Genomic DNA, 21,869 nt, shown 5'->3' with positions numbered 1-21,869 from the left:
AACAGGCCAGTGCCAGTGGAACTCTGCCTCCCCTCGGCCTCTGTCCCTGTCGCCCGGTCACATAGGTCGCCGGATGGGCAGGCCGGAACAAGCTGAGGCTGCTGGACTCTGCCTCCTCTCGGCCTCCTCGCAGCTCCTGTCCCGCTCCTGTCGGTCGGCCGCGCAAGTCACACCCCGACACCACCGTAGGATGGATCCCAGTCCCGTGGTCCGCAGTCCGTGTCCAGGCCATTCCGGCAGGGAGCACGGCTGCAGCGCACAGGACCTTGGGGCACGACCAGCGCGGGCCGCCGGATGGGCGTTGGTGATGGGGATAGGCCTTAGCCACGCGGTAGCAGACAACCAGGATTGGCCCCGGGCTGCCCGCTCGCTCACCCGCGCCGGAACAGCAAGCGTGGGAGAGGGTAAGCGAGAAGGGTCGGTGGGGAGCCTTGCCCGCGCGTCCATTGTTACAGCACGTCGTGGCTGCACGGCACAGGACTCCTGCCGCAAACCCCGAGGCTGGGGAGAATCCGCGGTCGACCTCCAGGCTCCAGCAGTCTCACTGTGTTCTCCGCTCTGTTTCCTTCCAAGTAGGAGTGAGCCGCTGGTGGAAGCTGGGGTCCCAGGCGGGCAGCAACTCGGCCTCACTGCAGGGAGGGCTCGCGACCAGCACCAGCTTCTGCCAACGACTGCCTCGGACCAGGGCTACCGGAGTTGGATCGCGGGAGCACAGCCTCGTGGCGGTCTCACGTTAGGCCGAGGTGGGTAGGCAGCCGCAATCAGCCTCGGGTTTTTTCTACTATGTTGGAGTGCCGTGAGGTGGACCCTAGCATCAGGTAACTATGATTCGGAGTATTCTTTCCAATGTGCATCACCTTGCATTTGTCAACATTAAATTTCATCTGCCATTTGGATGCCCAGTCTTCCAATTTCCTAAAGTCTTCCTTCAATATTTCACAGTCCGCACATTTTTTAACAACCTTGAATAGTTTTGTATCATCTGCAAATTTAATCACCTCACTCATTGCTCTGATTTCCATATCATTTATAAATATGTTAAATAGCACTGGTCCCAGTACAGATCCCTCTACGGCACTCCACTGTTCACCCTTTTCCATTGAGAGAAATGTCCATTTAACCCTACCCTCTGTTTTCTGTCCAATAACCAATTCCTAATCCACACCAGAACCTTGCCTCCTATCCCATGACTCTTTAATTTTCTCAGGGGTCTCTCATGAGGAAATTTATCAAAAGCTTTCTGAAAATCTAGATACACTACATCAACCGGCTCACCTTTATCCACATTTTTATTCACTCCTTCAAAGAAAAGTTCCAAGAAAATAATTGTGCAGCCAAACAAAAAGAATCATTGACCTCAAAGAGGCCCTTGTTTCCCAGGCTACTGTTCTGGCTGAAGACTGACCAGCCACATAACAAGGACAGTAATGGCCATCATAATCATGCCATTCTATATGATCCTGTGGAATGGTGCTTTATTAAAAGCCATCATACCTTCTACATTGTGAAGTGTACAACAATTTTTCCAAACTGTTTGTCATGTCAACCTTTTGGTTGAAAATACATTTTCATTGTGTTAATTAATGTGGATTTGATTAGGAAGATCTGCTGTATATGTTGTGTTGCTTTTATAGTCTTTATCTAAAGAGCTACTCCTCCCCCTTTTCTACCTACCTTGTCCTTCCTGGACAAATTATGTGGCTATATCCCAGTTATGAGATTTTCATAGTATTTGTGGTAGATTATTCTGATCTAATATTTTATTCTTTTAAAAAAATGAAATAACTGAAGAGAAAAGCAAAGATGCATTTCAGGCTGAAGTGTTCATTTGCACAATTTTCCTACCCATGCCACTAATAATAATGAAACCGTACTATAATCTTGTATTTCAGAGATGCCTAGTCTTCCTTCCTGTACCTTCTGTCACATTTCTACTTTATTTGTCATTGTCATTCTTAGAATGGCTTCAGTTTCACTTCTCATTCTTTAGTGAATTTGTATCCTTGTTCAAAAAAGGATGCTGTCACGTTGGCCTGTCAGTTTGTCACCATCCTCTAATTGCCTCATGGAACATTCCTTTTACCCTAGGATAATGAATTCATAATGACAGCCTGATAATCGCTTCCTTTCCCACGTGTCAGTCTTCCTTTTGCAGGCCTGTGATTGCTACCCGTGGTCCTCATCCATTGGTCTTCAGGGTTTCAGTTCCTCGCCTTGTAGGAACCCCTGATTGCTGCTTTCCAGGATTTTTATACATTTACTTTCGGCACCCAAGCTACTGTTCGTTGGGACACCCATTTGCTGGCTTTGCAGAAACCCCAGTCATCACCCAGTAAAACTCCACAGAAGAATTAAACCATGCAATCTTAAAACCATGAGATTGGTCTTGTTAAGTGGTAAATTCAGAGACTGATACAGAAGGATAAATATTATTAAAGAAGGTGTGGTGCTAATAAATGCTGTGCATAATTGTTTAGAGAAGATGAGGGTGTGGATGTGTTTGCGTATAGATGAAAAGGACTTGGAGCAATCATAGGTTCCAAACTGAAGTAAAGTAGTCAATAGACTATAGCATTCAGGGAGTTCACAAAATGCATTGGACCAGAATACCAAATGAGTTTTCCCTCAAAAAGTGATGAGGCCAAAGGAAAGGGAAGAAACAGTAATGCAGACTGGATTTGACCTTATTGGGAGTGGAGGAGTAGCCTAATGGTTAGAGCACCAGGCTTGACAGCCAGGGGTGCCTAGTTCAAATCCCACTGCTGCTTCTTGTGATCTTGGGCAAGTCACTTAACCTTCCATTGCCTCAGGTATAACGTTTAGATTGTGAGCCCTCCAGGGTCAGGGAAATAACCACTATACACCTGAATGTAACTCATCTTGAGCTACTTCTGAAGAGAATTATAAGCAAAATCTAAATAGCAATATCTGTGAGGAACGGATTTGGTTGGGGCTTTAGTTACCATATTCTGTATTTCCTATAGGCTGCCTTTCCAAAGCACATAGACTTACAAAGTTCCATAGTAACCTATGTAGCTTTGTAAGTCTATGTGCTTTGAAAATGAGCCTCTATCCCCTCTCAGTTCTTTTCCTCTCCCCTGTCTGCTTTTGCCATGCTCGGGTGGGGACTTTCCAGAATCAGTTGGGTGTGAGTATCTGTGAAGGAGTGGGATGGCCTGGAGATTATTACTAGAATAGGAGGAGAAATGCTAAAAAAAACAGATCCGTCCCCAAAGGTGAAAGCCAGCATCATTCTTTGTTTAACATAAACACTTATGAAATGTCTTTCCTGACTTGACATGCAGAACTGATGTCACACAATGTACTTGCTTAGCTATGTTACTTGCTCCAGCACAGAAATCTTTTTCTATATTTCTGTTCTGAAGATATGGTCCGTGCAGTAGTGGGCAACATTAAATGTAGCCAGATCTGCTCAGTCAAATCCTCATTCCTCTCTCACCCCTTTTCCATCTAGCTCATGCTAGAAAATACAGAGATATGCATAACTGATAAAAGGATGAATGGTACAGAGCACAGTTCCAGCCCTAGAGAAGACTGTGCTTGAAAGAATTCTCTGTTTTCATTATTCATATGAAATGGGGACAAAGTACCTATGGACCTTGTAGCTAATTTTCAAGGGGAAACTACTCCCCACCCAAACAAACTCTTATTGTGGAAGAAGGACACTCACGCATCAACACCTAACCTCCCTCATTCTATAACAGGTCACCTAAATTTAAGTGCCATTTGTGCATTTAAATTTATAGAATACTGCCATTCATAGGGGTGTGTGCATTTAAGCGCATTAATGGCAGCGGCGTGCCTAACTGCTATTCTGTAATTATGCGCTATAATGGCTTAACACGGAATTGCAAGGGGCATTCAGAGGGGAGGAGCATGGGCATGTCAGAAGCGTGGCTGACATTTACAGGGTCAGCTTACAGAATACTGTAAGTTATACACCTAAATACCGCACAAATGCACACACCTACAGCACCAATGCTGGATTATACTAATAATCTATAAGAACCCTTAAGTACATAATTGTTTTTATAGAATAGGCTCAGGCCCTCAATTCTCAGAAGCAAACACGGATGCTGGAAGCCATTAGCGCCTGACTAGCATCCGCGTTTGGCAGCATAATATGCTTAAAGACCAACACTGCGGGAATAGCGAGCACACCGGGGATAGTGCATCAAGCATGCAAGTCCGTGCTGATGAGCTAATTCCCTATTCCTCCCCAGTGCTCAGCAGGCAGCGTGCCAAACCCTTGGCAAACCCTACACCAGCTCGGAGCTGGTGTTAGTTTGTGCCGAGCCATGGGGTAGAATAGGGAGACTGATTTGCCTTCCATATAGCTACTAGGAAGTCTGGGCTTGCCATCTTCACACTGCGTATGTGCAGGGTTAGTACTTTTGGGAAGTCCCATTTGTTCTAAAAGGCAAAAGGAGTGTGACCTTTACTGAGCTGTCTCAAAATAGAAGGAGTTTTTTCTACTTGCAGTTGTGGGCAGGGTGGTGCAGGCTCATCCCGGAACAAAGGTGGTGTCAAATAGCTGTACTTCACCTCTTCTTCCTGCTTCCCATCCTCCCCCCACCCCCTTCCCAACGCTCTGGGTATGCACTGAAGAGCTGTGCTTAACGCACAACTCTAGAGCACATGTGCCAAGCACCATCCTCCCCTTAACGCCCCCAAAACTCCTTCATACTCAACACTATGACTGTACTTAAATTTGCATGTCATTAGCATTGAGCGTGAGGGAGTCGCTCAGATGCCCTGATCAGCCAGTATTTCTCCAGTGCTGTTCAGAACAGTGCCGGAATTTTGAGCATCGGGGCCTAAGTGCCTTTGCAAATTTGCCACCTAAATTTTGGTGTCTTGTTATAGAATTGCCTCAAATGAGAGAACATAAATATTCTTAATATAACTCAAGGCAATACAATCAAACAAGGCAAAAATAATATTGAAGAAGCTATCCATATTAAAGTCCACAATAGGGGGAAAAAGCAGTTATTAGGGAGATTACTAAATAAAGAAATTTAACAAACCAACTAAGAAAATGTGGTTACATAGCTCATCAGATGACCATAAGCAGTGGTGTGCTGGTACATTTTTAACAACAGGCTCTCTCCCCGGTCCACTTCGGCGCCCCCCCCCCCCCCCCCTTCGTCCACCTCTGCGCCCCCCCAAAATTGCAGAGCTGGCTATAGCCAGGGGGGCAATGCATTACTCTCTCCAGGAAAAAAAATTAAATGATCCTAGGTTCCAATCTAATTCATGTTTAATATGGGATAAAATGCCATAAATAAGTAAATAAATATAAACTTTTAATGTTGAGCACCTGATTCTCAACATTCCAAACACTATAATGAAAATAAAATTATTTTTTTCTACCTTTGTTGTCTGGTGACTGTTTTTCTGTTCATGCTGGCCCAGTATCTGATTCTGCTGCTATCTGTCCTCTTAACTCTGTTTCCAGGGCTTCCTTTCCATTTATTTCTTTCCTCCTTTCTTCTTAATTTCTGGTCCTCAGCTTCTGCCTATTTTCTTCATCCATGTGCAGTTTTTCTCCTCTCTTCCTTTTCCCTCATCTCATCGCCTTCCTCACTCTTCTCTCCCCTCCATCCATGTCCAGCATTTCTTCTCTCTCCCTTCCTCTCCCCTGCCCTGCATGCACCCATGTCCAGCAGTGACCCTCCTCTCCCCTGCCCTGCATGCACCCATACCCAGCGACCCTCCTCTGCCCTGCCCTGCATGCACCCAGATGTCCAGCAGTGACCCTTCTCTCCCCTGCATGCACCCATGTCCAGCAGTGACCCTCCTTTCCCCTGCCCTGCATGCACCCATGTCCTGCTGTGTACCCTCCTCTCCCCTGCCCTGCATGCATCCATGTCCAGCAGTGACCTTCCTCTCCCCTGCCCTGCATGCACCCATACCCAGCGACCCTCCTCTGCCCTGCCCTGCATGCACCCAGATGTCCAGCAGTGACCCTCCTCTCCCCTTCATGCACCCGTCCAGCAGTGACCCGCCTTTCCCCTGCCCTGCATGCACCCATGTCCAGCAGTGTACCCTCCTCTCCCCTGCCCTGCATGCACCCATGTCCAGCAGTGACCCTCCTCTCCCCTGCCCTGCATGCACCCAGATGTCCAGCAGTGACCCTCCTCTCCCCTGCATGCACCCATGTCCAGCAGTGACCCTCCTTTGCCCTGCCCTGCATGCACCCATGTCCAGCAGTGTACCCTCCTCTCCTCTGCCCTGCATGCACCCATACCCAGCGACCCCCTCCATCCACCCATGCCCAGCAGCGACTCTCTTTTCCCCCCTGCCACGCCCTCCCGAGTTGTTTCGCGAATTCTTCTCCTCCCTCCCTCCCGATCCGGTCCCTTACCGCCCGCTTGTTTTTTTAATTCTTCGGGGCAGGCAGTCTTGTGCCGACTGTCCTCCCTTGCCGATTCGCGCTTCAAAATGGCCACCGAGACTTCAGCTGAAGTCTCGCGAGGCCGCCTCTGGAAGTCTTGGCAGCCATTTTTAAAGCGCGAATCGGCAAGGGAGGACAGTCAGTGCTGGAAGCGGAAGAATTCAAAAAACAAGCGGGCGGTGAGGCGGATCCAGAGGGAGGGAGGAGGGAGGGAGGAGAGCCAGAGCCGGCTCGCTATTTTCAACAACCGGCTCACAAGCCAGAAGAAAATTTAACAACCGGCTCTTGTGAGCCGGTGCAAGCCGGTTCCAGCACACCACTGACCATAAGTAAAGCAGACAGAGGGAAAATTCATAGGGATCTTATTACTCAAAAAGAAAGTTAAACGTGATGGTTCAAAAAATATATACGTTGCATTCTGGTACAGAATTGCACATTTGCAAGGTAATCAATAGAAATAAAACAAAATAAAACATGGAAAAGAAAATAAGATGATACCTTTTTTATTGGACATAACTTAACTTCTTCGTCAGATCGGAAATAAGCAAATGTTGGTAGATGACAGTATATATAAGTGAAACATCAAAGCATTTCAGTGACAGTCTAACAGGATGGGGGTGGATAGGTGAGAGACAGGAAGAGTCGGGTGGATGAGGGACAGGGAGATATGCATGTAGAGAAGAGGGTGACAAAGCAGTACAATTTTATGGTTTATAATGGGCTAGAAAACCCAGATCTTTGTTAAGTCCTGTCTGGTGAGTGTCAAAATATTGAATCATTCTGACTTCAAAGGTCTTACGTTCCTGTATTGTTTTAAAGTTCCCTTTCAGGATTCTTACCATGAAATCACTGGTGCAGTGTTCTGGTTTTGTAAAGTGCTGCCCCACAGGCGTGACATCTATATTGTGCACAAAACAAACAGCTTCATACAAGACACCACAGACTTTCTGAATAAATTTAAAAATATCAAGCAATTACCACCAAGTAACCTTCTGGTCATGATGGATGTAGAATCACTATACAGCAACATTCCCCATGCGGATGGCATAGCTGCATGTGAGAAACTCCTAAAAACATCCACACTGGACCATCAATACTCACCAGAAACCATTACAAAATTAATCAAATTTATTTTAACTCACAACTATTTCCGCTTTAACAATGATATCTATCTACAAATAATGGGCACTGCGATGGGCAGCAGGACAGCACCCCAATATGCCAATCTCTTTATGGCTGAGCTGGAAGAGACATTTTTGAATACATACCAGACCAAACCCCTAAAATACTACTGGTACATCGATGACATTTTTATGATTTGGACTGAGGGGGAAGAAACAATTTTACAATTCCTTCAATACATACCATCTTACAATCATATTCAAAATTGACTACTCCCCAGAAAAAGTCAAATTTTTGGACACCACTGTCTCAATCAGCAATGGCTATATACAAACATCCATATACAAGAAACCCACAGACAAATGCAGCTACCTCCACATCTACAGCTTCCACCCTTCACATACAAAAAGATCCATTATTTACAGCCATATCTGCTCTGACCCAGGGGACAGAGACAGACACCTTGAAATCCTGACTGCATCGTTTGAACAGAAAGGCTACAACCCCAAAATAATCTCCAAGAATATTGCTTCCGCCCTCAAAACACCCAGAGAAAATCTGCTACAGTACAAAGAAAAAAAAAAGCCAAAGACAGAATCCCCCTTATAGTGACATACAACCCCGAGCTGGAAAAATTAAGAAAAATCTTAAAAGATCTGCAGCCTCTACTCCAGGAGGATGAATTACTGAACGAGATATTCCCATCCCCACCAGTGCTGGCCTTCCGACAGCCACCCAACTTAAAACACAAGCTAATTAGAAGTAAGCTCCCAACACAGACTCAAAAAGAAAAGAATGGCACACATCCTTGCAATATATCTAGCTGCAAACTATGCCAAAACATTTCACAGGACCCCCACGGTCATTCACAAAGGAAAAATATTCAACATAAAGGAATCTTTCACGTGCTCATCTTCCAATGTGGTATATATATATATATATCATTCAGTGTAAAAAATGCAACGAAGGCTGCTACATTAGAGAAACAAGTCAGATGCTAAAGAAGAGATTTAATTTACATGGACACCATATGAAAAATGTAAATACTAATAAGGATGTCACACCTGTGGGGCAGCACTTTACAAAACCAGAACACTGTACCAGTGATTTCATGATAAGAATCCTGAAAGGGAACTTTAAAACAATACAGGAACGTAAGACCTTTGAAGTCAGAATGATTCAATATTTTGACACCCACCAGACAGGACTTAATAAAGATCTGGGTTTTCTAGCCCATTATAAACCATAAAATTGTACTGCTTTGCCACCCTCTTATCTCCATGCATATCTCCCTGTCCCTCATATACCTGACTCTTCCTGTCTCTCACCTATCCACCCCCATCCTGTTAGACTGTCACTGAAATACTTTGATGTTTCACTTATATATACCCTGTTTCCCCGAAAATAAGACATCCCCTGAAAATAAGACCTAGTAGAGGTTTTGCTGTATTGCTAAATATAAGGCCTCCCCCGAAAGTAAGACTTAGCAAAGTTTTTGTTTGGCCCCGATGGGACACGGACACAGAAACCTTAATTTTTTTCGCTGCAACCCAAAGACGAAATAACATAAAAGAAATGCAAGAAACAAGACTGAGGTGGAAAATCTATCGTCCAGCGGACTCCTACCATCCTCCTTCACGCTTTTGTGAAGATCAACCACCGGTAAGTGAGCCCTGAAAGAAAAGAAACATCCCCCTTGCAGAAATAATAAAAGAAAAGAAAATGAATAACCGAGCCCTTTCGGCACTGCTCCATCGCCCAAGGGCTAAGTCAGACTAGAAGGATTGAAAGTGTTGCGAATGTACAGGAGGAGTGCATAAAGGAGCTACCGTAGAATTTTTTTTTAACGTTTGTAATACGGTAGGGATGATCCTGCGCCCTAAGCCCTCTCACAACCTCCTGAGACCCCCAGCCAGAGCAGCCCGGCCCCACATTCCATTACCTTCCCTAGTTCATACCCCTCCTCCATTCCCAGCCCGGCCAGGGTGGCTCTGCTCCACTCGAGTCCTGCGGTCACTGTGGGCAGATAGGCGAGCCACGGCCTACTTCTGCAGGATACCGCCCCCCACTTCAATACTGTTCCCGACCGCCACAGTCCCCCTACTACTCCCGAATAAGACATCCCCTGAAAATAAGACCTAGTGCATCTTTGGGAGCAAAAATTAATATAAGACACTGTCTTATTTTCGGGGAAACACGGTACTGTCATCTACCAACATTTGCTTATTTCTGATCTCACGAAGAAGGGCAACCTTCGAAAGCTAATCAAGAAATGTATGATGTCCAATAAAAAAGGTATCATCTTGTTTTCTTTTACATGTTTTATTTTGTTTTATTTCTATTGATTACCTTTAAAAGTGGACTAACACAGCTACCACACCTCTCCACATTTGCAAGGAAACTTTAATCAAAATTGGACCCCAGTTTGGGTGACTTGAGGCCTCAAAATCAAAACTGTCTGCATTGAACTTGAACTAGCTACATCAGGGAAAATCCAAAAAGTATAACAGCATAAACAGGCGGTCCGCCCCGGGTGCATGCCGCTGGGGGGTGCCGCGGCACGCGCCTGTGGGCTCCGACTTCGCTAACTTCACTCGTTCGCTGCAGCTCCCTCTGCCCCGGAACAGGTTACTTCCTGTTCCGGGGCAGAGGGAGCTGCAGCGAAGTTAGCGAAGTCGGAGCCCACAGGCGCGCGCCACGGCACCCCCCCCCCAGCGGCGTGCACCCGGGGGGGTGTCATTTCGCAGGGGGGGCGCACTGCACCCGGGAGGGGCGCATCGGCGATCCGCCCCGGGTGACATCCAGGCTAGGAAAGCCACCGAGCATAAAACATCTCCTGACGATGTCCAAAATATTTCCTAATCACCAAGGGGGTCTTTTACTAAAGCTTAGCTCGAGTTATCTACAGTAGATAACCATGGCCCTGATGCAGATAACTCGAGCTAAGCTTTAGTAAAAGACCCCCCAAGTCTCGATCTAAAGTTTCTGTAAACACAGCAAAGTAACTAAATGAAAACCTGTATTAGTTTGAACTAAATTTGTATCAGGGCTTTTCAAACTGTCAAAACGTTCTAGAGAATCGGACTGATTTTCTCTCTTATTCATAGAAGAAATATAATAAACCTTTGTTAAACTTAGTAATTGTGAATATTTAAAAACTTCTTTTAAATATTTTTAAAGCATATTTTGGGGTGAAATTCCTTTTTGAAGTGGAAAGTTGACAAATCTCAAATTCTTGGATCTAATAAAGTTTTCAAATGATTCTAATCAACCTGCTTATTTTCGAACGAGAAGGCCGGCCATCTTCCGACACAAATCGAGAGATGGCCGGCGATCTCCTGAACCCGGCCAAATCGGTATAATCGAAAGCTGATTTTGGCCGGCTTCAACTGCTTTCCATCGCAGGGCTGGCCAAAGTTCAAGGGGGCATGTTGGCAGGGTATGGAAGGCGAGACGGGGGCGTGGTTAAGACATGACCGGCTTTGGCCGATAATGGAAAAAAGAAGGCCGGCTCTAATGAGCACTTGGCTGGCTTCACTTGGTCCATTTATTTTTAGGACCAAGCCTCCAAAAAGTGCCCCAACTGACCAGAGGACCACCGGAGGGAATCGGGGATGACCTCCCCTTACTCCCCCAGAGGTCACCAACCCCCTCCCACCCAAAAAAAAAAATCAAAATCATTTTTTTGCCAGCCTCAAATGTCATACCCAGCTCCATGACAGCAGTATGCAGGTCCCTGGAGCAGTGCACTTCAGGCAGGTGGACCCACGCCCATCCCCCCATACCTGTTACACCTGTGGTGGTAAATGAGAGTCCTCCAAAACCCACTGTACCCACATGTAGGTGCCCCCCTTCATCTCTAAGGGCTATGGTAGTGGTGTACAGTTGTGGGGATAGGGTTTTGGGGAGCTCAGCACACAAGGTAAGGGAGGTATGCACCTGGGAGCTATTTTTGAAGTCCACTGCAGTGCCCCCTAGGATGCCCGAATGGTGTCCTGGCATGTGAGGGGGACCAGTGCACTACAAATGCTGGCTTCTCCCACGACCAAATGCCTTGGATTTGGCCGGGTTTGTTTGAGATTACCGCCATTAGTTTCCATTATCGCTGAAAACCAATGCCGACCATCTCTAAAGCCGGCCCAAATGTTGAGATTTGGCCGGCTCCGACCGTATTATCAAAACGAAAGATAGCCAGCCATCTTGTTTTGATAATACGGTCGGGATGCCGCTTTACGGGGCCGGCCTTGAAGATGGCCGCCCATATAGATGGCCAGCCCCGTTCGATTATGTCCCTCCAAGTTATCTTTAACAATCACAGAGTCAAATTCTTCCACAATCAATTTAAGTTCCATGTCTTGAAGTTTTTGTCATGTTCATTCAGCTTTACTGATAAATCAGAAACAGTCTCTGAAACTGTTCGTAAATGAGAATTCTGTCCTTGAAATTCTTCCAATAAAGAACTCTTAAGATTTTGAATATCCATCCATAGAGTTTCCTGAGTAAATACGTGTGGTTTTCTGCTATACTAAAGAATTACCCCCCATATGGCATCTGTTGGAAGCATGCACTTTTTTGAATGTATACCCTGTATACATACCCATCTAAATTTTATTTATTTGCATTTATTAACTTCCTTTTTGAAGGAAGTGTACAGCAAGAAGTATCAGAAATATATATAAATTAAACTGCACGGTAGAACTATCACATAATAAAAAAAATATTTATACATACACACACACAGAGTCCCAAGGGGAGAGAGAAGCCTGCCACTATCTCTTCTTAAAGAAAGAAAAAAATGTTCTTCCTCCTCTGTCTCTTCTTGCCCTGACAATACCCTAAGAGAAAAGAAGATCAAATACTGATGAAAAACTCAGTAACAAAGAACGATATACAGACTACCATCTAAAATGGTTTTTAATTGGCATGTGATTGTGTGGTTTTTACCTGCCCTTGATTCTGGCACCTGGCTAGAGAGACCCTGATATTCATCTGCTGAGATAGACTGTGGATATTTTAATGCCAGACTAACAATATCCTGGCACCCAGTTCACAGGCTCCTAATGCCTGGTTAATAAGCTACGTGTGCTGAGGTGGTCTTCTGCTTCCTGAATGATTGTTTTTGTGATACTTAGCTAGTTAGATCTTGGTGCCTGAGTGACATTCTTGGGGTAAGGTTACCAGATATCCCCAATTTTCGGGGATTGTCCCTTGATTTTAGATCTGTTTCCCAGATTTCCTTCTTTTGGCAACTTTTTGTCCATGATTCTAGTAATGGGGACAGAGGCGTGCTGCCAGTCTCTGCCATGTCCTGCCCCCATGCAAACAAGAATTGAGTATTAAAGGGGGCAGGACCCAGCAAAGAATGGCAGCACACTTGAGTGGAGACTCTGCAGTGCACCACTTTACTTTTTAATGCTAACACTAGATCCAACAGGAAGCCACAATGGATTTGAGAGGGGGATGGCAAAAGGGAGAGATATTAGACTGCAAGGAGGAGGGGAGAATAGAGAAGTAGAAATGCTGGACCACAAGTGAAAAGCAGAAATAAAGGTTAGAGTTGCTGGACTAGAAGGTGAAAAGGAGAGGAGAGGAGAGAAGAGAAGAGGGAGACAGAGATGCTGTAGTAGAAGAGAAAGAGGAGAGATGATGAAGTGGAAAGAGATGGAGAGAAGGAATGGGCCATGGGGAAGGAGGGGCAGAGAGTTGGCGATGCTGGTCTTGGAGGGATGGGCAGAAAGAATGTGTATATATAAAGGAAGAAGAGAGTATCTATTTGGACTAATGGAGAAAACCTGGGAATAAGAAGTGAAAGAGAAAACTCATGAGGAGAGAGGGAAAAGAAATGTGAAGGAGAGCAGGAAGAATAGGAAAAAGGGAGAACATCAAGGGAAAGGAGTAGAAACATACACAGAGAAGAAAAAGTATTCAAATATCCACTGGTGAAGGAAAAACAGAGCAGAAACTGGAAAGATAAAAGAGGAAGACATCAGAGAGAAAAACAAAAGAAACAGATAAGACCAGAGAGTGAGATAATTGAGAGAGAGAGAGAGAGAGATACTGTACAATAAAACCAAGCCACGGACACCAAAGGCTTTTGTTGAGTGATAGATAACTCATCTACCCAGATTCCATTACAGAAGACTAGCATAACCCAGTATCGGGGTGCCTAACATGCACCCCACGGTTAAACCAGCCATGCAGCCAGTGGCGTTCCTAGGGGGGGCGGTGGGTGCGGTCCACCCCGGGTGCACGCTGCTGGGGGGGGGGGGGGGGGTGGTGCCGCGCGCGCGCCTGTCCTCCGTTGTTCCATGCTTCTTCTCTGCCCCGAACAGGTTACTTCCTGTTCCGGGGCAGAGAAGAAGCATGGAACAACGGAGGACAGGCGCGCGCGGCACCCCCCCCCCCCCCAGCGGTGTGCACCCGGAGGGGGGGAGGTTCCTTCACGGGGGGGGTCCTTTCGCCAGGGGGGGTCCGCGCTGAATCCGGGGGGCGGAGCGCATCGGCGATCCGCCCCGGGTGTCAGCCCCCCTAGGAACGCCACTGCGTGCAGCTATGTAAATGCAGGAAGGGCACGCCTAACAGAGTATTCTGTAAGTTACGTGTGATCCTTGCCCATGTCCTGCCCATGCTATGCTACTTACACACACCGTTACAGAATGGTTCTTAGGTTCCCTGCTGGCACTTTCATGGGTAAGTGTACATTTAAAGGTGGAAGTACTGTACTCTATACATTTACACACATAAGGGGTGTGTAACTATGGCTGCCTAGTTTATAGAGCTGCCCTTTTTTTTAGAACTTTATTTTTGAATATTAAGAAAAACATAATTACACAAAACATGGTTGAACAACCACAGCATTTCACACATCAGAGATCCAGAAAATCCCTCATGAGCCCCAGTCCTTCCCAACTCCCCCCTCCCCCACAGCCAAACCCAAACTCCTCTCACAAGAGACCAGTGTGCACATGTGAAAACTGGAAGTCCCATCCCCCTTCAAGAAGAACTCCAATCCTACCACTTACACAAACCCCCTATGTAGGCCTCAACACCTCAGCAGATCATAGATGATGATACAGATTCCAAGTTTTATGAAAGGAAAGCATCTGACTATACTGTAGACCAGTAAGTTTAGTCATCTGGTAAATATAGTCCATTTTCTGAAGGACCTTGTCTATAGAGCTGCCTTTAAGTATTTTATGTTAAGTAACTTAAAGAATGTACTTTTAAGATATAAAGGAATAGTAGATTATAATTGTTATAATGGAAATTACCATGGGGGAGGCCCTGCCCTGCCCTGCCCAGGTGTCCCAGATTTTCAAACCAAACATCTGGTAAGCTTATCTTGGGGGCTAGCTGGTTTGATCCTCTCACAGGCTGTTTTCGGTCACCTATTTGGTGGAGTGGATGACTTTTATCTGGTGTCTGCCTTTTTTGTTCTGTCTGCTTGTCTGTTTCACCACTTCTGGTTAATTGTTACCTGACTTTAGCTGACAGTCTCCTGATTGTTTCCCAGGTCTTTTTTCCTGGCACCTAGCTAACATACCTGAACTAGAAAACTTGGCTTTTTCTCTGTAACTGGACCTTCCAAGTGACTGTGTATTTGTGTCTGTTGAATCCCTCAGGGTCTTACTGTCTCTTTCTTTCATCTATGTCAGGTTCCTGGAGCTTGAAGCGCTTTACTGAAAGATATGAGCTGCCACCTCCAGTGGCGACCACTCAGTATCGTACAGCAAACTTCAATGAGTAAGGGCCCAGCACAGGACGTGTGGGCAGTGGTGAGTGCTGCCACTATTCTTACTAGCATATCTGACAAAGTTCACCCTGGAGAGATCAACATGCTATCCCTTCTAGCATCTTTCAGATTTTTCCAAGATGTCTTCAGTTCACCAAAAATGGACTGACAAATTTTAATGCAGAGTTAATACACACATAGAACATTTTTAACAATCTTTCCAAACCCTTAAAGATTGTTTAAAATTGTTGTCAGTACAATGCTTTTCCTGCCAGGAATGACAGTACCTATTTTGTATAAATGACTTTGGCCTGTTCTCATGCCTACACTTTCTTGTAGAACATGCATTCTGTTTCCTGGCCTAGACTAAGCCTTTTGTTTCCTTCTATTCATAATTTCAGAATCTCTTTCACACTTATTATGTTACATTACAAACTCATACTTGCAAGACATATAGACTTCCTACTTGCATAAAGCATGTTTTCACTACATATACCAGTCATATTCTCTGTCACATAATACAGATCCATGACACAAGGGATCTCCAGTCTGTAGAGAGATCAGAAGACACAGCCACTGTTGCCTTATAGTATGTCACAAAGGAGACAGCGAAGGTGACTCAGTGAAACGATGATAGTGTATGTGGTCTAGAACAGGGGTAGGCAACTCCGGTCCTCGAGAGCTGCAGGCAGGTCAGGTTTTCAGGATATCCACAATGAATATGCAGGAGATAGATTTGCATACCATGGAGGCAGTGTATGCAAATCAAGTTCATGCATATTCATTGTGGATATCCTGAAAACCTGACCTGCCCGCAGCTCTCAAGGACCGGAGTTGCCTACCCCTGTTCTAGACCACATACAGGAAACCGGCCAAAGAGTCGGTTGGGCCGCTGGACGAAAATGGTGTTAAAGGGGCGATCAAGGAGGACAAAGCCGTAGCGGAGAAATTAAATGAATTCTTTGCTTCGGTCTTCACCGAGGAGGATTTGGGGGGGACACCGGTGCCGGAAAGAATATTTGAAGCGGGGGAGTCGGAGAAACTAAACAAATTCTCTGTAACCTTGGAGGATGTAATGGGTCAGTTCAGCAAGCTGAAGAGTAGTAAATCACCGGGACCTGATGGTATTCATCCCAGAGTATTAATAGAACTAAAAAATGAACTTGCGGAGCTACTGTTAGAAATATGCAATCTGTCCCTAAAATCGAGTGTAGTACCGGAAGACTGGAGGGTAGCCAATGTTACTCCGATTTTTAAGAAGGGTTCCAGAGGAGATCCGGGAAATTATAGACCGGTGAGTCTGACGTCGGTGCCGGGCAAGATGGTGGAGGCTATTATTAAGAATAAATTGCAGAGCATATACAAAAACATGGACTGATGAGACAAAGTCAGCACGGATTTAGTGAAGGGAAGTCTTGCCTCACCAATCTAATGCATTTTTTTGAGGGGGTAAGCAAACATGTGGACAATGGGGAGCCGGTTGATATTGTATATCTGGATTTTCAGAAGGCGTTTGACAAAGTGCCGCACGAAAGACTCCTGAAGAAATTGCAGAGTCATGGAATCGGAGGTAGGGTATTATTATGGATTAAGAACTGGTTGAAAGATAGGAAGCAGAGAGTAGGATTGCGTGGCCAGTATTCTCAGTGGAGGAGGGTAGTTAGTGGGGTCCCGCAGGGGTCTGTGCTGGGTCCGTTGCTTTTTAATGTATTTATAAATGACCTAGAGATGGGAATAACTAGTGAGGTAATTAAATTCGCCGATGACACAAAATTATTCAGGGTCGTCAAGTCGCAGGAGGAATGTGAACGATTACAGGAGGACCTTGCGAGACTGGGAGAATGGGCGTGCAAGTGGCAGATGAAGTTCAATGTTGACAAGTGCAAAGTGATGCATGTGGGTAAGAGGAACCCGAATTATAGCTACGTCTTGCAAGGTTCCGCGTTAGGAGTTACGGATCAAGAAAGGGATCTGGGTGTCGTCGTCGATGATACGCTGAAACCTTCTGCTCAGTGTGCTGCTGCGGCTAGGAAAGCGAATAGAATGTTGGGTGTTATTAGGAAGGGTATGGAGTCCAGGTGTGCGGATGTTATAATGCCGTTGTATCGCTCCATGGTGCGACCGCACCTGGAGTATTGTGTTCAGTACTGGTCTCCGTATCTCAAAAAAGATATAGTAGAATTGGAAAAGGTACAGCGAAGGGCGACGAAAATGATAGTGGGGATGGGACGACTTTCCTATGAAGAGAGGCTGAGAAGGCTAGGGCTTTTCAGCTTGGAGAAGAGACGGCTGAGGGGAGATATGATAGAAGTGTATAAAATAATGAGTGGAATGGATCGGGTGGATGTGAAGCGACTGTTCACGCTATCCAAAAATACTAGGACTAGAGGGCATGAGTTGAAGCTACAGTGTGGTAAATTTAAAACGAATCGGAGAAAATTTTCTTCACCCAACGTGTAATTAGACTCTGGAATTCGTTGCCGGAGAACGTGGTACGGGCGGTTAGCTTGACGGAGTTTAAAAAGGGGTTAGATAGATTCCTAAAGGACAAGTCTATAGACCGCTATTAAATGGACTTGGAAAAATTCCGCATTTTTAGGTATAACTTGTCTGGAATGTTTTTACGTTTGGGGAGCGTGCCAGGTGCCCTTGACCTGGATTGGCCACTGTCAGTGACAGGATGCTGGGCTAGATGGACCTTTGGTCTTTCCCAGTATGGCACTACTTATGTACTTATGTACTTATGTACACTATCATCGTTTCACTGAGTCACCTTCGCTGTCTCCTTTGTGACATACTATAAGGCAACAGTGGCTGTGTCTTCTGATCTCTCTACAGACTGGAGATCCCTTGTGTCATCGACTCGACACGGCAGTGTTTCAGCCCACTGGCCTGCCTCAGGAGTCTTCCTGTGTTGTATGGATGAATGTATCAGTGTTGCTTACTGTAAATATGTCAAGTTTAATTTCTTGTTTCGGTTAAAAGAATTGCGGGAAGCACTGCAGGCAGCACCCCACACTCCTGAAAATAACACTCTGAATATTCTCCAGATTCTTAACAACTGGTTCGACATTCAAGGCATTATTGTTGACCAATAAATCTTGTAGACCACATACAGCACCATTATTTCATCGAGTCACCTTCGCTGTCTCCTTTGTGGTTTTATCTCTTCGAGGTTCTTTGTTCTTCTGTATTTTTGTTGCCTTATATTATGTGACATTAGCAAGCATCAGTTATTTACACCAGGCTCCTGGCCAGTGTTAAGTCGCATTTTTGAGGCTAACTGGTCATTTTCATTGGCACTTAACTGGTTAGTGCTGCTGAAAATGACCAGTTAGCACCTAAAGCAAAACCAGCTATTTTGGAGGCATTCCAGGGGCAGAATCGACACTTGGCCAGTTAAGTGCCAATATTCAACACTTAACCAGTCAAGGTCACTGCATAAATAGGACCACATAAAAGTCAGTCCTATCTTTATGCAGTGCCCCATAGCCAGTTAAGGGGTCCTTTTTCCAAGCTGTGGGAAAAAAGGTCCCTGTGCTAGCAGCAGAGGCCGTTTATCCCGTACGCCACGGCCCTTTTTACCACAGTGGGTAAAAATACCCCAGGCACACATGGCCGTGCGGTAAGAAAACTCTTACCGCATGGCCATGCGACAGAGAGCCCTTACTGCCACCCACTGAGGTGGCGATAAGGGCTCCTACTCTAACCAGGCAGTAACCAGGCATTGTGCGGTGATGCCCGATTACCACTGGGTTACCACCATGCAATCCATTTCTGGAGGTTTTCGTTTTACCCCAGAAATGCTGTGTGCTCGGGGTGGGTCTACTGCCGGCAGCCACATTAGGCCGGCGGTAGTTCAGGAAGAGCAAGCAGTAAGCCCACGTCAGGCTTACCGCCACTGTGTAAAAGGGCCCCATGTGCTGAATGTCGCATTTAACCGGCTATGGTGTGGCCAGCTCCACAAACCCAGAAATTCAATGCCGGAGCTTGGGACATGAGCCAGCATTGAATTTCCAAGTATAACACTAGCAGTGGTCACTGAAAGACTGAGTACCACTGGCTGAATATCGACCCCACTGTTTTTAGTAAAACATTGCACTAATACATACAATTAATAGAGCTGCATATTAATTGTGGTTAATGCCACCATTAATGTGTTCTTTATTAGTCACAATTTAAAAAATTAATTGTGGCTAATAAAATAAATGGCCCCCACCTTGCACTTCCCTCCCTTGCCGGCTCCCCCTTACCTTAGACAGCAGCGGCAGCACAGTAGCATATATGCACTGCCTGCTCCAGAGGTTCCCTCTGACCTGTCCTACCTCTGAGGAAACAGGAAATTGTATCAGAGGGAGGCAGAACGAATCAGAGGGAGCCTCCACTGCTGTTTAAGAAACTTAGAAAATATGGAAGGGGCATGGGAGCATGATGTTGGACTCAGAAGGCAGGGGAGCAGAGAGAGAGAGAGCTATGTTGGACCTAGAGGGGCGGGGAGCAGTGAGAGAGTGATGGTGGACCTGGGGGTAAGGGAGCAGAAAGAGAGCGATGTTAGACCTGAGGGGGCATGAGAGCAGAAAGAGAGTGATGTTAGATCTGGGGTGGCATGAGAGCAGAAAGAGAGAGCGATTTTGGATCTGGGGGGCATGGGAGCAGAGAGAGAGAGAGAGCGATGTTTGACCCAGGGGGCAGGGGAGCAGAGAGAGAAAGAGAGAGCAGTTGGACCGGGGGGGAGGCAGGGGATCAGAAAGAGACAGCAGTGTTGGTCCCAGAGGGCAGGGGAGCAGAGAGAGTGCGATGTTGGACATGGGGGTGCGGGAGCGAGGAAACATAGGGAAAGATGTTGGACCCGGGGAAGGGAGCAGAAAGAATTATGTTGAGCCCAGAGGGTGGAGGAGCTGAGAGAGTGATGTTGGACCTGGGTGGGGACAGGGTCTAAAACCACAATTAATTGCAATTAAAAATTTTAATCAAAATGCAGCCCTAATAATTAATTCTGGAGTTGCACAGCTAATATATACATCTATCACACTGCTACTTCATCCTTTATAAAAGGTGATCCAGCCCCCAAGAACTGACCACCTGCCCTCCTGTTAACCTTTGAGACACAGTGCCAAATTTACCTCAGGCAGGTTCTCTCTCTTGAGAAGGGATAGCGGTTCAAACTAACCTTGTCTTAGATTCTCAAAGGAAATAGGAGAACATGGATTCTGAGTTAAATATTGGTTTCAGATGAAATATGTTATTTTTCTGTATCTATGAAGCAGAACTAAAATAATAAAGTAGGCAAAAGTATCCTTAACCAAAATTATATTTGTATTATACCAGATGGAATTCAAGTAATAAACTTTAAATTAAATGAGTTCTACTTAACATATGTACAGTACAACTCTGATTATCCAGACTATTCTCTGCAGGGGGTGGTCCGGATAATCATAAATGCAGATAATTGGACGTTTCTTTCTGAAAAGAGAGTATACTTTGAGAGTTACATGTTCAGCATTATTTTTTTTCAATTATAAATGGGGAAAAATATCAAACTATTTGTGATGTTATAAAATTTATTTCTGTATATCAGGCATAATGTGATAACTATGATACAGAGATTATGATAAAAATGGAAAAGATAAGGAGAAGAAGCAATCAGAATAATTGGATATCCGGATAATCGGCGTCCTACTGTATTAGAATCTCTCCAAAAATGTTTTTACCCTAAACCAAGTTCTAAGATATAAACATTCAACTCTTTCTTTTCACAGGAATATATTATAAGGAATAAACTATAAGCATCAAATCAGCAATACTGTAGTGCAATCATCAGATAAGTATTTTTCTAGTGCCTCCAATAATGTGATTTATCTTTCCTACAGGTCTTCATCTGTCTTTCAAAGGGTGCCTTTTCTTCTGGATGCCTTCAGCCTTTGTTCTTTACTTTGGGCACCTACTAATCTAACTTTAAAATATCAATAAAGAAGACTAACTCCCTTTGTGTGCATAAATCTTTTCTTTGTGTTCCTCAGAATCAAGTTTTCTACTATACTTGGGAATACTAACCCAGGAAATAAAAGGATAACTGAAATAAACCCCTTCAAGCAGAGTACTCACAAAACAGTCAAAAACTGAAAAAAGACAGCAGCACTTCTGGTCCACTGCCTCACTCATGGTTAAATTATACAGAAACATCTCTCAAACTTTTAATTCACTCATTCATTCATTTTAATCACTCCTCAACTTACCAATACTTCTGGGTTGGGATCAATATCTGTCTCTGAAAACCAACCACAGCTTTCCCAGATTTTCTGTGGTTCTTAAACCAAGCACTGCTGTTCCAGATTTTCTTTGTTTTCCGTCAGAGCCTTCAATCTAGCAGATAATTCAATAGTTAACACATTTTATTTTATTTTGTGAGAAAATTATTTGCATCCTCTCACACAAACTTCCTTAGCTGATCATCTTTCAAAATGATTGGGAGTGCTAAACCTAATGGAAATTACTGCTCCCTGAACACAGTCAGAGAGTTTGCTCAATATTGGGGGTGCTCAAGCACTCGCAAAGCTGGCTCTTATAGTGTCACCTAAGATCCTTTTGTCTGACTCT

At 45.1% G+C, this 21,869-nt stretch overlaps 1 protein-coding gene across 3 annotated transcripts in view; it reads left to right on the top strand.

Moving 5' to 3' along the window:
• Window positions 1-21,257, top strand: part of PEBP4 (phosphatidylethanolamine binding protein 4) — a 539,830-nt gene extending 518,573 nt beyond the window's left edge. For all 3 annotated transcript variants that reach the window (XM_030202039.1, XM_030202037.1, XM_030202040.1), the window contains exons 7-8: window positions 15,196-15,315; window positions 21,143-21,257. In XM_030202039.1, coding sequence (XP_030057899.1) covers window positions 15,196-15,287 — 92 coding nt within the window. In that variant the 3' untranslated portion in view covers window positions 15,288-15,315; window positions 21,143-21,257. The remainder of the gene's footprint in view (window positions 1-15,195; window positions 15,316-21,142) is intronic.
• The last annotated feature ends 612 nt before the right edge of the window (window positions 21,258-21,869 follow it).

Source organism: Microcaecilia unicolor, chromosome 4, assembly GCF_901765095.1.
Source record: "Microcaecilia unicolor chromosome 4, aMicUni1.1, whole genome shotgun sequence".
Lineage (NCBI taxonomy): Eukaryota > Metazoa > Chordata > Amphibia > Gymnophiona > Siphonopidae > Microcaecilia > Microcaecilia unicolor.
The sequence above is the reverse complement of the archived record's forward strand: the minus strand, read 5'-3'. Positions and strand labels throughout refer to the sequence as shown.